This window comes from Thamnophis sirtalis, unplaced genomic scaffold (genome assembly GCF_051295495.1).
Source record: "Thamnophis sirtalis isolate CommonGarterSnake01/CBP01778 unplaced genomic scaffold, rThaSir2_p1.2 scaffold_13, whole genome shotgun sequence".
NCBI classification, from domain to species: domain Eukaryota; kingdom Metazoa; phylum Chordata; class Lepidosauria; order Squamata; family Natricidae; genus Thamnophis; species Thamnophis sirtalis.
The window spans coordinates 53,230,542-53,244,706 of NW_028261393.1; the positions used below are offsets into that span (position 1 = coordinate 53,230,542).

General features: G+C 47.6%; 1 protein-coding gene across 1 annotated transcript; it reads right to left on the reverse strand.

Moving 5' to 3' along the window:
- Positions 1–3,478: 3,478 nt before the first annotated feature.
- Positions 3,479–8,266, reverse strand: SOWAHD (sosondowah ankyrin repeat domain family member D). Its single transcript, XM_087727562.1, has 2 exons — positions 7,869–8,266; positions 3,479–5,469 (listed from the first exon to the last, which is right to left on the reverse strand). Exon 2 carries the CDS (start codon positions 5,327–5,329, stop codon positions 4,262–4,264), a length of 1,068 nt encoding a protein of 355 aa, XP_087583688.1. The 5' UTR covers positions 5,330–5,469; positions 7,869–8,266; the 3' UTR covers positions 3,479–4,261.
- Positions 8,267–14,165: the final 5,899 nt, after the last annotated feature.

Genomic DNA, 14,165 nt, shown 5'->3' on the forward strand with positions numbered 1-14,165 from the left:
TAGACTTAACTCTGAGAGATGATGGGTTAATAATGATTTAGAGGATTTAACTACCTACGGTGAAGAGGCTTAGAGAGATGGAAAGTCATGATTGAATGTGAGTCAATTTCAAAGACAACAAAACTGTGTTTTAATCAAATACATTCGTGGGATAAATGCCTTGTCCCTCCAAGAGACTATACATGTTAAGACATGGTTTAATTAATCATCATTTGTCCCGAAGGATTAAAATGAGTTTGAGGTCTAAAAAATGTTATGCAGCTGATCTGGACAATTTTTAGGAATTCCTTCACAAAAAAATTCTCTTGCATCCTTTCTCTCCCGGTGCTTGTTTGTGGAAAGGACAGGATTTCAAAATCCCATGGAATTAATGTCGACAAGCTTTGACATCAGAAGCCAAGGGAATTCAGATGCCTTTCTAGACTGCCTTTTACGTTGGAAAATAACATTTGAAATAATTTTTCCTGACTTTATCCAGGAGGACTCACTGCCCCTCTTACTAATATAGTCCATTTAAAAACGTCTCCGGTTTTTAAAGCAGCCAATGGTATTTTTATACCATTGCTTTTTGCTATTGCTTAACAGCTTAAATTCAGCCCCGCTTCAAGAATTAGCTGGCTCCACTCCCTGTAGGGAGATCAGATAAAAGGACTATCTAGTTTGGTTTGTTGGTTTCCACAGAGACCTTTGAGCAACTTACAAATAGGAGGAAAGTACAGGTACAGCCTCCTACATGTGTTTCCTGGCAACTGGTTTTGAAAAATATTAGAGACAACCGTTGGTAACTTAAGTTCCCTTTAAATTGGTAGATCATGGTAGCAATGTTGCACCTGGTTGAGGGCAGTTTGTCCTTCTGATCTTACAGGATCTTGGTGACTTGTGAATCCAGGATCCGATCTGGATCAGTCATTGGGACCAGTGGTTTTGTCTTCCAAGCTTTCAGACTTGTGCCGAAGCCCATCCTTGGAGAACCTGCGTGCTTTGGATTGGATCCTACACCATCCTGGAACACATATATTCACCTGACTTGTGATAACTATTGCGTCAGCGTTCCAAATATCATGCAGAATTAAATCAGAGTCCAAGGCAGAGCTATCCTTAAAGTTCCAATTTAATAAGACAGAGATGTTGGCAACAAACTGGAATCCCAAATCTCAAAGCTTCCTGGGATTCCACCCAGTTGAAAGTTCATGATCTTATCCCCACACCCATAAATCCATCACGTGGTCCAATCTTCTTCGGCCACGCTGGCATCTCCACCCAGCTGGTTCCGGTCAGGTGCAGAGGTGCGGGCACAAAAGATGACCTTGGGCTTCTAGAAAGGAATGACAACAACAACATTCCACAATTCTACTCCTTTCTATCCCCCCTCCCAATTACTACACTAATGAAACAGCATAATGAAATAAGAATGTGGCAGGCCAAAGATCCTAAAAACGAATATAACCGCAGGTCTGACATATTGACCATAAAGTCTAAAGCCAGAGGTGTCCCTGGCTATTTTTAAGACTTCACCCATGCCAACTTTTAAGGCTTGTGGACTTCAACTTTCATGCATGTCTGGTTGGAGAATTCTGGGAGTTGAAGTCCACAAGTTGCCTGGGGTACCAAAACCCCGAGCATCCCTATTAAGCCTCTAGATAAAGCCACTGAAAGGTCATTCATCAGTTCAGGATCAGATATCTGTATGCTGACACCCTCTCAATACCTGAGACATCACCCTGTCAACAAAAGTGTGATAGTCAAGAGTTTTCCCAGTTGCAATGGATGGCTGTGAATGTTGGACCATAAGGAAGGCTGAGCACCAAAGAATAGAGGCCTTTGAACTCTGGTGCTGGAGAAGAAGACTCCTGCATTGAGTCCCTTGGACTGCAAGGCCATCCAACCAGTCAGTCCTAGAGGAGATCAACCCTGACTGCTCTTTAGAAGGCCAGATCCTGAAGAGGAAACTCAAAAGACTTTGGCCACCTAATGAGAAGGAAGGACTCCTTGGAGAAGAGCCTCATGCTGGGAACAATGGAGGGCAAAAGAAGAAGGGGACGGCAGAGAATGAGGTGGCTGGATGGAGTCACCAAAGCAGTCGGCGTGAGCTTAAATGGACTCCAGAGGATGGTAGAATACAGGAAGGCCTGGACGCACCGTTGTCCATGGGGTTGCGATGGGTCAGACACAACCTCGCAACTAACACCACCCTCTCAATCTTGGGGAGATCAAGAGCTGGTCTATGGAGGCTGGGTTAAAAGCTTGAATCCTTGGCCAGATGGCGAAGTTGCTTGGCCAAAGGACGGATTTTTTGAAGGTTCCACCATGAGGCAGACAGGGTCTTTTCCTCATGAATCTCCCACTAGTTACCTTCATGGGGTTTCTACAACAGTTCCATTTTGTTTCTTACTTATTTGTGAATTCCTTCCTGGGACAGAAGCATTTCTGCTTCTCTCTAGACACTGCAACCCTCACAATCCACCAGCTTTGGCAAACATCAGATGACACTCAAAATATGTTTTTTTTTTCCCCTTCTGCCCGCCTATTTCCTGAAGATATGCCTCCCTTCCGGTTAAGAACCTTGTGGTTCTTTCAGTGGCGACAATGTCAACAGAGTCTTGAGTCTCCCTGCCTTGATCCCCATAGCACAGGGGTGAGCACTTCATTGCCCTCCCCCAACCCCCTTCCAACCATGCAGGGCTTAGCACAACTCATAATTCCCTTATCCAAAGCTTTCTCGGTTCACCCAGTTTGGGGGCATACACACGGCACCCATTCTCATCTGCTAAAAGCTTTAAAGCCTCGCCCATCAACAGGCGACCCATTCACAGAGATGTAAAACGAAAAGGACAACATTCTGGTTCAAATATCCTTTATTTAAAAGAGAGAAATATCCCCGAAGCTCTCAAGAATTCTAGACACCCCCCCCCAAAAAAAAAAAAACAGGTGAAGGTAAGTTCACGCTGGCTGGGGTGGGATTCTGGGAGCTGAAGTCCACACAAGTCTTGAAATTGCCAAATTTGGAGATCCCTCTCATTAAAGAGGCCTGCTGCTGAAAAATTTGTCTTTGCAAAGATTGCAACACAACAGCAACAGGAAGGGCTTGGTCTTAACTGAAGTGCACTTCCTTATCTTCTTTCGAAACGCACCAAAAAATATGCCTAAATAGATGCTGAGCATTCCAACTTGTCTTATCTTAAAACCCAAAATCTGTGCGGGTGACTCCAAGCGTTTGACAGTCCCATGAATTAAAATGCGCGGCTGATGTTCGCTCGGCCCTGAATTACACCGTGGATAAAACGGGCAAGGTCCGGTTTTGAAAATATTATTTCCAAAACAATTCGTCTCCTTTAATAATTTAAACAGTGCAATTAAAAGACAAACAGTGGCAGATGCAGGCATTTGGCATTGACTTATCAGAACCAAACTTACAATAACGAGGTTAAAATTGAAATAAAATATAGGACATTAATCTATTACTATCCTATGTTTTATTCCGATTTTAGCCGCATTATTGTAAGTTGCTACTGATGAGTCAGTACGAAATCCCTGCATCTACCACTGTTTGCATTTTAATTGTACTGTTTAAAGTATTATTTCTGACTCTTTTCCACCCCGTCCTGTCAAAAGAGCAAGCAGACGGTGTCATATTCTGCTTCCTTAAGCATTTCAACTCTGATTTTAAAAAGCCAGTTGCTTGCCAAATTGTATTGTCCTGCTGTCAGAAGCAAGTTGATTCAAAGGCTTTTTCCCCCAGTGGCCAAAGTTGGGGCCGTCGTCCACCCTCGACACAGTTCTTCTGCTGCTCCTTTGGCCTCGCATAATCCGAATATGTTATGCAAAGAAATGCACATATCTTTGCATAATGTGACATCCTGCATCATCACAGGACAAGGTGAGACATTTTTCCAGGTGCAGAATTTCAAGGTCTTTTAACGACATGCATTCACAGCCCTTTAGGGCAAGACCTGTGGACTTCAACTCCCAGAATTCACTGGCTGAGGAATTCTGGAAGTTGAAGTCCACGAGTCTTCACGTTGCCGAAGTTGGAGAACCCCCTGCTTTAGGAAACAAATGCTAAGGACACCACCACCCCCGCCCCAGTTTCATTCAGTCTCTTCCTCCCCACATCCACCACCTTAAGCCAATGTTTGCTAAAACTCGGGAGATAATCTGAACCACCTTACCCCTTCCTCTGCCTTCTTAACAACCTGCCGTTTCTCTAACGGCGCCATGAAGATCAATCCCAGCCATGAACTCAAAACACACTGGGAGAAATCTAACGATCTTGGAAGAACGCAACGGCTTGCCTGAAGATGTTCCTGAAATAAGACCCCATGGAAGGGTTCCTTGCAGGCTCAGCATTTTGGTTTTCCGTCCTAAAGGACCCGATCCAACCCCTTCTTGACGGAGCGCAGTTGTTATTGGTGTTCCCTGCTCCGGGGATGGCTAAGTCGTCTTCGGTTGCTCCCAGGAGTTCCTTCAACTCTCTGGGAGCGTTGGCGTGGAGGTAGTGCCAGGCTTTGCGGCCATTGTGGTCCCTGAGGCTGGTGTTGGCCCCGAAGGCTCCTACTAGGACCTTGATGGTCATCGTGTGACCCTGAAGAGCAGCCAAGTGGAGAGGGGTCAGCCTGCCGCTGGCCGTGAGTACATTGACGTTGGTTGGGTAGCTGTTCCTCTCTGCAAAAGACATCACCTGGATCAAATCTTCGTGACGGCCGTGTTTCGCCAACCAATGGAGGACGGTGAAACCAGTCACAAAATCTCTCCTGGAAAGTAAGCTGGGCTCCTTGGCTAAGAGGTTGAGGATGCTTTCGGCGTCCCCTTGGGCCACGGTCAACATCCACTCGTGCTCCAAGGGGTCCAGAGCTAAGCACAACTCCTCAGAATTCACCTCCGAGAGTTGATCCTCTCCCCGTTGGGTCTCCGTCGAGACGGACTCTTTGGCGGAAGGTGTAATCCAGGTGGGGCTGGCTTGACTGCTCTGCAGGAGAAGCTCCTTCAACCCTTTCCTCCTGGTGCTGCTCCAAGACATGGAAAGGCGGGATGGGTTCGTTTCGGGGGCCAACTTTGCAGAGTTCCTCTTCGCCCAGCTCCTGTTAGTTGATTGACCTCGGAGAAGACTCAAGGTTTCGGCCCGGTTGATAGGACGAGGGGACTGGGTGCCATCTTGCCTTTGTCCCTGGAGGTGGCTTGTTAGGACAGGCCTCTCTCCTCCTCCTCCTCCTCCTCCTCCTCCTCCTCCTCCTCCTCCTCCTCCTCCTCCTCCTCCTCCTCCTCCTCCTCCTTCTTTTTGGTTGTTCTCCTTTTGCGTCTCCATCACGTCCCTTCCTTCAGGGTCCAACATCTCCTCAAAGTTCCCGGTACTTTCCCTACCTCTATCGTGAAGTCTCGGTCACTGTTGTGTACAGCTGCTTCTTGAAATCATCATTTTCCTGCTCAGAAGAGGAAGCGAAGGGAGGTCTCTTCTGCTCTCCTCAACGTTGCCTGCATAGAAAGAGGGAACCAACACGAACCATCAACACTTAGCAAGAGGAACTGATCCCTCGCCGAAAAAGAGACCACGAATAGTCTGGTTATGAGCCTCGGTGGCGCAGTGGTTAGAGTGCAGTACTGCAGGCCACTTCTGCTGACTGCCGTCTCTCTGCAATTTGGCAGTTCAAATTCTACCAGGCTCAAGGCTGACTCAGCCTTCCATCCTTCTGAGGTGGGTAAAATGAGGGCCCAGATTGTTTGGGGGCAAGAGGCTGACTCTGTAAACTGCTTAGAGAGGGCTGTAAAAGCACTGTGAAGCGGTATATAAGTCTAAGTGCTATTGGGAAGGAAGGAAAGGAGGGAGGGAGGGAGGGAGAGAGGAAGGAAGGAAGGAAGGAAGGAAGGAAGGAAGGAAGGAAGGAAGGAAGGAAGGAAGGAAGGAAGGAAGGAGCCATGGTGGCACACTAGTTAGAATGCAGAATTGCAGACCAACTCTGCCCATTGCCAGCAGTTCGATCCTGACTGGCTCAAGGTTAACTCATCCTTCCATCCTTCCGAGGTGGGTAAAATGAGGACCCAGATTGTTGGAGGGGCCATAGTCTGACTTTGTAAACCAAGAGGGCTGGAAAGCACTGTGAAGCAGTATATAAGTCTAAGTGCTGTTGCTAATAGCAACTTGCAACCGAGAAAGTTTCACCATAGAACTGAAGTCCTTTTGTTCATTTGAAACTCCCCAAATTGGGGTCCTTGATGCTTTCTGACCTTTTAAGTGGGGTCCTTGATGGTTCTACAAACTCATAGAGGACCAAGGACCCCACCATTCAACTCGGAGGTACAAATACTCTCTTTTTAAAAAAATGTATTTTTATTGTTTACCTATAAATATATTGAATACAGTGTAATTGTCCTGGCATTTCCACTTGCCGTGAACCAAAGGTTAAAAACAAATAATGTTTAAAATATAATATTTTAAACAGTCCTAGTGTTGTACATTTATTTTTGACCATCATATTCTAGAATGTCAACTTATCTATCATTCTAATACCTACATTCTAAAAAGGTAAAGGTTCCCCTCGCACATATGTGCTAGTCGTTCCCGACTCTAGGGGGCGGTGCTCATCTCCGTTTCAAAGCTGAAGAGCCAGCGCTGTCCGAAGATGTCTCTGTGGTCATGTGGCTGGCATGACTCAATGCCGAAGGCACACGGAACGCTGTTACCTTCCCAACAAAGGTGGTCCCTATTTTTCTACTTGCATGTTTTTTAATGTGCTTTCGAATTGCTAGGTAGGCAGAAGCTAGGACAAGTAATGGGAGCTCACTCCATTACTAGGGATTCGAACCGCCGAATTGCTGAACTTTCTGGTCCACAAGCTTGGCGTCTTATCCACTGAGCCACCAGGTCCCCTCCAGCTCTATTCTATTCTTCTTCATCACTCTGCAGGAGCGGATGCTATTTTTGCTGCAATTAACATTGGTGCTTAAACTTATTTTGAATGTTTGAACACTGCCCCTTTTGCCAGGTTTTAAATACATTCCTGAAACCATCATCCTGACTCTTCCTCCTTCCCCTAGAAAAATTCCATGTCTATCTGAACAGCGTGTTGTCTGGGCACAATAAATTTTGAGTAAAAAATATATATAACCATAATCATACTAGTGATCTTAATAAACATATCAGTATTAATCACAAAGTAATAATGCAATTAGAGGGACACAGTGGCTCAGTGGCTAAGACACTGAGCTTGTGGATCAGAAGGTCGGCAGTTTGGCGGTTCGAATCCCCAGCGCCACGTAATGGAGTGAGCTCCCGTGACTTGTCCCAGCTTCTGCCAACTTAGCAGTTCGAAAGCAGATAAAAATGCAAGTAGAAAAATAGGAACCACCTTTGGTGGGAAGGGAACAGCGTTCCACGCTCCTTTCATGTTTAGTCATGCCAGCCACATGACCACGGAGACGTCTTCGGACAGCGCTGGCTCTTTGGCTTTGAAATGGAGATAAGCACTGCCCCCTAGAGTCAGGAAGGAGTAGTACATATGTGCAAGGGGAACCTTTATCTAATACAATTAACATTTACTTTTTTTCCCCCTGATGAGTCAACAAAAATATTTCCTCCACCTTACAAATATATCCTGCACATTACCAACCAGGGATGTCCAGGTTTTTTTTCCCCCAGCAGTTCTTGGAACAGTCCCCATCACAACAACCCTATAAGGTAGGCTGTTTCCCACAAAATTCTGATTGTAGGACTGGGAAGCAGGAAGCTGCGGGTTGCTGCTGGCTCCCTTCCTAGCTCAACCCTACGGACTTCTACCCAACTCCTGGATGCTTATATCAAACCACAATGAAAAACTACTATCCAGCGTGGTGACTGCGCGCAAAGAGAAAGTGGCTAAACTTTCTTCTGAACTCACCTCCAGCTTGATCCGAATTACAATGCCTTCTGTCCCAAAGTTTCTCCTCCTTGCTGGGTTAGGATCACTCCTTCCTCTCCCCCGCCCCCTTTCTGCAGTTTCTGGAGCGTAAATCCCAGGATCGCGCAAAGAACGCGGAACGGGAGCCCTTGCGCGCTCCTGAGCTGGGGATCGCCTGCGTTTCGCCTTTCTCTCCCGGTGGATAGGGAAGGCGGGCTGTTACTCCGGTTGGGAGGTGGGTGGGTGGGCGTCCCTCTACCCCGGTTTCTCTACCCCGCCTGGAGCTTCGCCCAGCCTCGCCACCTTGCAAATCCGTAGCAGCTGGGAGCTAATCCGAAGGAACCGCTCCCCAGGTCTTGCCTTCCCGTTTTGGGAGCCGGGTTTCTTGCTTCCGCGTCTTGAGCCAGCCTCCCGGGGCAAAGTTTGCTCTCTTGCCCTGCTTCGGAAGGGAGCCAAAAAAAGAAAGAGAGAGGGAGGGAGGGAGAGAGAGAGAGAGAGAGAGAGGAAGAGAGAGAGAGAGAGAGGAAGAGAGAGAGAGAGAGGAAGAGAGAGAGAGAGGAAGAGAGAGAGAGAGAGGAAGAGAGAGAGAGAGAGGAAGAGAGAGAGAGAGGAAGAGAGAGAGAAGGGGGACTAAAGGACGAACAAGAACGAAAGGAAGAAAAGAGCCCTTTGCTCTCCCCCGAGGGACTTCACCCGCCGCCTGGCCTGAGGTTGCGCCAACGCCCTCTTGGGAGACGAAGGATCCCACCCACCCAATTCCTCAACCCACCCACCCATCCATTTTTCATCCCCGCGAGGAAAGAAAAGAAGGAGAAAAAACCCCTCTTCCCCGTTGCCAGGCGCTGGGAAAGGCTGAGGTTGGTGGGCGTGACTGAGCCCCCTCCCCTCGTGGCCCCCATTCACAACACCCCCCCGAACCCCCAGGTAAGCAGTTTGCACAGGTGAGGAGCCCCCTCCCCGTACAGCCACCACGTGCCTGTCTTCTGATTAGGATTTATTTAACGGTGGGAAAATCAAAGGGACTTCAGAGCTGTAAACCCCGGTCGGCGAGTGGGTGGGGTGATGGATACCCCAAGGTGGGCTTGGCAGCCGATGCAAAACCCGAGCGAAAGATTGGTTCGGGGACTCGAGTCACGCCAGTGAGGAGTTTTGGGAGCGGCTGCTCCCCGACTCCACCTGTCGGCAAGGTGAGTGAATTGTTGTCCTTGGGGAAAAAAATAAGATGCGTTGATAGCTAAAGAGACTTTTCCACACCCCCTCCTGGAGTGGGACTCCCGTGGACTATCGATATCCAAGCAGTTTTCGCGGCAACAATATGAACATATCACTATTACTTCTTAGTCAAGTGTTTTGATTATATATAAGATACAAAAATAGAAAGAAAAGGGAAAATAATGAGAAAAGGATAAAGGGGAGGATAAGGGGAGAAGAGGGGGAGGGGAGGAGGAGGAGAAGGAGGAGAAGAAGAGGAGGAGGAGGAGAAGGAAGAGGACGAGAGGAGAGGAGGAGGAGAGAAGGAGAGGAGAAGAAGAAGGAGAAGACTAGAAGGAGGAGGAGAGGAGGAGGAGGAGGAGAAGAGGAGGAGAAGGAGGAGGACGAGAGGAGAGGAGGAGGAGAGAAGGAGAGGAGAAGAAGAAGGAGAAGACTAGAAGGAGGAGGAGAGGAGGAGGAGGAGAAGAGGAGGAGGAGGAGGACGAGAGGAGAGGAGGAGGAGAGAAGGAGAGGAGAAGAAGGAGAAGACTAGAAGGAGGAGGAGAGGAGGAGGAGGAGAGGAGAGGAGGAGAAGAGGAGAAGAAGAAGGAGAAGACTAGAAGGAGGAGGAGAGGAGGAGGAGGAGAAGGAGGAGGAGGATGAGAGGAGAGGAGGAGGAGAGGAGGAGAGGAGAAGAAGAAGGAGAAGACTAGGAGGAGGAGAGGAGGAGGAGGAGGATGAGAAGAGAGGAGGAGGAGAGAAGGAGAGAAGAAGGAGAAGACTAGAAGGAGGAGGAGAGGAGGAGGAGGAGAAGAGGAGGAGGAGGAGGATGAGAGGAGAGGAGGAGAGAAAGAGGACTAGAAGGAGGAAGAGAAGAGGAGGAGGAGAAGGAGAAGGACGAGAAGAGAGGAGGAGGAGAGAAGGAGAGGAGAAGAAGAAGGAGAAGACTAGAAGGAGGAGGAGAGGAGGAGGAGGAGGAGAAGGACGAGAGGAGAGGAGGAGGAGAGAAGGAGAAGAGAAGAAGAAGGAGAAGACTAGAAGGAGGAGGAGAGGAGGAGGAGGAGGAGGAGAAGGAGAAGAAGATGTAGTAGTAGTAGTAGTAGTAGTAGTAGTAGTAGTAGTAGTAGTAGTAGTAGTAGTGGTTTTCATTCCTTTTGGGGCAGTAGAATAAGGCAATATAAAATAATAGGAAACATTACTATTGTTTCTAGAAGGCTTTTACATCTTCGCAGATGGGCCAACAATTGTGTTGTTTCTTAGTAGTCTGCCACCGAAGTAGCAGCTTGATAGATTTCTGCTCGGCTTCTGGGATCTGCCAAGGTCAGCTGCATGCTGCTCCTTAGATGCTTAGAACAGCATTCTGGTCTCTAGTAAAGTAATAGCATTGATAGTTATGAACAACTGTATTCTCAAAAAGTCATATATATATTAATTGTAATTCTCCTGCCAAGACTTTATGGCTGCGGTGTAGGATGAGTAGCTCAGCCTCCAAGAGAGGAGCTTGCTTAAGATCACTCAGGGACTTTCCAATGGAATGAGATTGATGTTCTTGGAAGGATATATTGGTCTTGGGGCTATTGGATATAAAAAAGTGATGGGTTCAGAAAGACCCTTGAAGTTGGCTTCCTCTGCAGCAGCCGTCACCAACTGGTGCTCCGAGAAAATGTTGGTGGTCTGCAGAGAAATTATTTGTATTTTTTTATTGCACTGATGAAAGAAATGTCCTTCTGGGTTCGGCTCCAAGTGGGGAAAAAGACACTGGAGACATGGAGGCTGCTTGGAAAGATGGTTTATTGGTGGACAGGACCACATGGCTTGAGCCCTGAACAGAAAAGGTGATCACATGCTTCAATGTTGGTGGAGAAGAAGAGAAGGGCTGAGGGAGGGGCTTGCTAGGCTTTTTATAACCTGTTCAGTCCCACCTCTCTGTTTCCTGTTCCTGTGTAAGAAATGTATTCTGATTGGTTGTCAGACTCCCATAGGGCCATGCAGGGGCAACTCTCTGGGCTGTGTTTTGAATCCAGGTTTGGTTGAGTTCTCAGATGCCATGTGGTCAGTTGGGGCCAATATTATCCTGCTTTCCTGTAGCTGAAGTGGAGAAGTCTTTATTATGTAAAGTGGACTAGCTTGGCCTTCTTAATGGCCCATTAACAAAGTGGGGATGGGCAGGAAGCTACAGGCAGCTATTCTGTCTTTTAAAACATGTTTCTTTCTTTTCACATCCAGAGAAATATTCTGCCTTTTCAATATTTCCTAAGATATTTCATTTTTTCTGGGAGAGGGCTGGGTGATAACTTCCTACAGCACTAAATCAGGGGTCCTCAAACTATACCCCTGGGCTGGATATGTGCAATGAATATTTGTGTTGCTGCAGAGAGTCTCCCCCTTTGTGGTCCTTTTGTGCGGGTCAGAGTTGGGGGGCAGAAATTCCGACTTGGGGTCTGCTTGAGCCTCCTGGTACGGGACTTTGGGTGAAGGCTGGAGGGAAGTGCCGCTGGGGGTGAAGAGCCGGAGGGCCTTGTTCCAGAGGGGTTGTATCATGGCCTGGAACTGGCTAACCATCTCAGCCTGCCGAGCCTCCAGTACCTGGCCTTACACTCCCGCAGGTCTTCCCTCTGCTTGGAAAGCCTATGCTCGTAGTCCTCAGTGAGGTGCTTCTGCTGAGCCTCCTTCTCGGTCAAATCCAATTTGAACTGAGCTCTTTTGCCAACTCTTTCTCCTGGTGGCTGCTTAACTCCAGCAACTGCTTCCTGTTGGGGCCCTAAGGAACCCGGGTGGGCAGGCAAGGAGGGGCTGGGAGGGGAGGGGTGAGGCTGGCGAGGCGCCCCTCAACTTGAGTGACATCGGTTTAGCCATGCCCACCCAATCACATGACCACCTTTGCCACACCCACCCAGCCAGTCATTAGGCGGACCATATTAGTGGTCCGCGGGATTTAAAATTATGAATTTAGTGGTCCCTGAAGTCCGAAAGGTTGGGGATCCCTGGTTTCCAGAGGTGGGTTCCTACCAGTTCGCACCTATTCGGTAGAACCGGCTTGTCAAATCTACCGAACCGGTTAGAAGAGGTTCCACCAGTGGACCCAGAAAGCAGGCCACACCTACAGAAGAGGTTCCAAAAAATTTTGAAACCCCCCACTGGTCCTTGGATATGATTATTCTACACTATCATGCTCCTATTTATCAAACTCAGTGCCTCTGTGAAAGGTAAGGATGACTACTGCGTTTGTGGTGCAATCAGAACATTGTGTTGAAGTTGTTTTAATGCAAACCAAAGATGCCTTTTAAAAAAACAAGTTTACATCGTATTCTTATGCATGCCAGTGCTGTGTGTGAGGTAATTTAAGGTGGTTCTGACAGGTGTCATCGGCATCTTCATATCCGGTCACATGGGCGGCAAGCCACTCCCACAAAGGAGGCCACACCCACAGAGTAGGTTCGAACAATGTTTGAAACCCACCACTGCTGGTCTCCATCTCAACCAACCAGCTCCTTGCAAGATTGAACTCACCAATGAAAGAACGAAAAATGTCTCAGAGGCGGCTTCTTCTGGTCCTTCCAACACACATCAAGTGACTTTACAAGGACACTTATCTGGATTTTTCAACTTGGGTTCCAAGACTAGAAGATAAACTAGAAAGATGGGACGTTGTCCTTGAACTAGACTGGAGCAAAGGTTTCCTGACCACTCCCTGATGCAGTCAGATGTCCCTGGACAGCTGTTGATGCCCAGTCTTGCGTGAGTAAAACGGAGGAAACAGCAGCCGGAGTCACAATTTATTGTGGTTTGTGTTTGTGGCTGCGGCTGCGGCAATTCGCTCAAGCAGCGAGGACAAGGAAGCTCGTAAAACGTGGCAAAACTCCCTTAGTAGATGTCTCACTTAGCAACGGAAATTTGGGGGCCCCATTGTGGCCGTAAGGCGAGGACGGCCTGGTATTCATCTGGAATCTTACATTTCTGCAGCCGAGTCTTTTCACGCACCAATTCACATCTTCAAAGGCAGCGCCCGTATATATATATATTTTCCCCCCATCTGTCAATTTCATATACGCTTCCTGGAATACATTTCTGGATAATTACAAGGAATGGAGTCATTTCCCCTGAAATTTATAATTAGTTAATCATTAGCCACAGCTTCTGGGCTTCACAGGAGAAAACTCCCCCCTGCTAAAAATACTAATTGGGGAGGGAGGGGAGGAAGGGAAAAATAAAAACAATTGGTCCCCTCTTTCCAGAATGCTTTTATGCCGAGGAGATGCTCATTTCACTCTTGAGGGATAGAATAAGCCACGTTCGGCTGGATTCACACACCATACTAAGCCACAAGTCACAAGGACGAGGCTCACAGCTTTCACCAGCGCAACGCAGTGCCTGAGATACGAACCCAACAATGTGTACACACACACAAAGTAAAAAAACGATGATGCTGAATTGTCTGTTTTTCGGTAGGCTCCATCCCTCCACAGTGCTCTCTAGCGGCCGAGCCAATTCACTCAAGAAACAAGATTTCCGTTGTGACAAGGCGTGGAAAATAATTTGACAAACACACCAAAAGGGATGGGAAGAGGGACAGCTGCATTTCTTCTGCTAGCATCCTCATTTCACCCATCGGGGCGTAAATTATTGCTTGTAGATCTCTAAAAAGCCGCCTCAGAGCTGTATTTGAAGACCTTCTGGGGCTACTAGAAATGAAACCAGTGCCAAAGAGAAGAAGAAAAAAGAGAGAAATTAACAAGGCAAGCCACTTATGTGTAAACCAGTGGTGGGTTTCAAAAAAAATTTGAACCTACTCTGTGGGTGTGGCCTCCTTTGTGGGAGTGGCTTGCCGGCCATGTGACCTGGTGGGAGTGGCTTGCGGCCATGTGCTCTCTCTCTCTCTCTCTCCTTCCTTTTGTCTCTCTGTCCCTTTTTCCTTTTTTTCTTTCATCTCTCTCTCACTCTTTCTTTTTTCTCTTTCTTTCTTTCTTTCTTTCTTTCTTTCTTTCTTTCTCTTTCTCTCTCTGTGTGAGTGTCTCTGTGTGTGTGTGTGTGTGTTAATGGTGGTTTTCAAAATTTTTTGGAACCTCTTCTGTGAGTGTGGCCTGCTTTCTGGGTCCACTGTTGGAA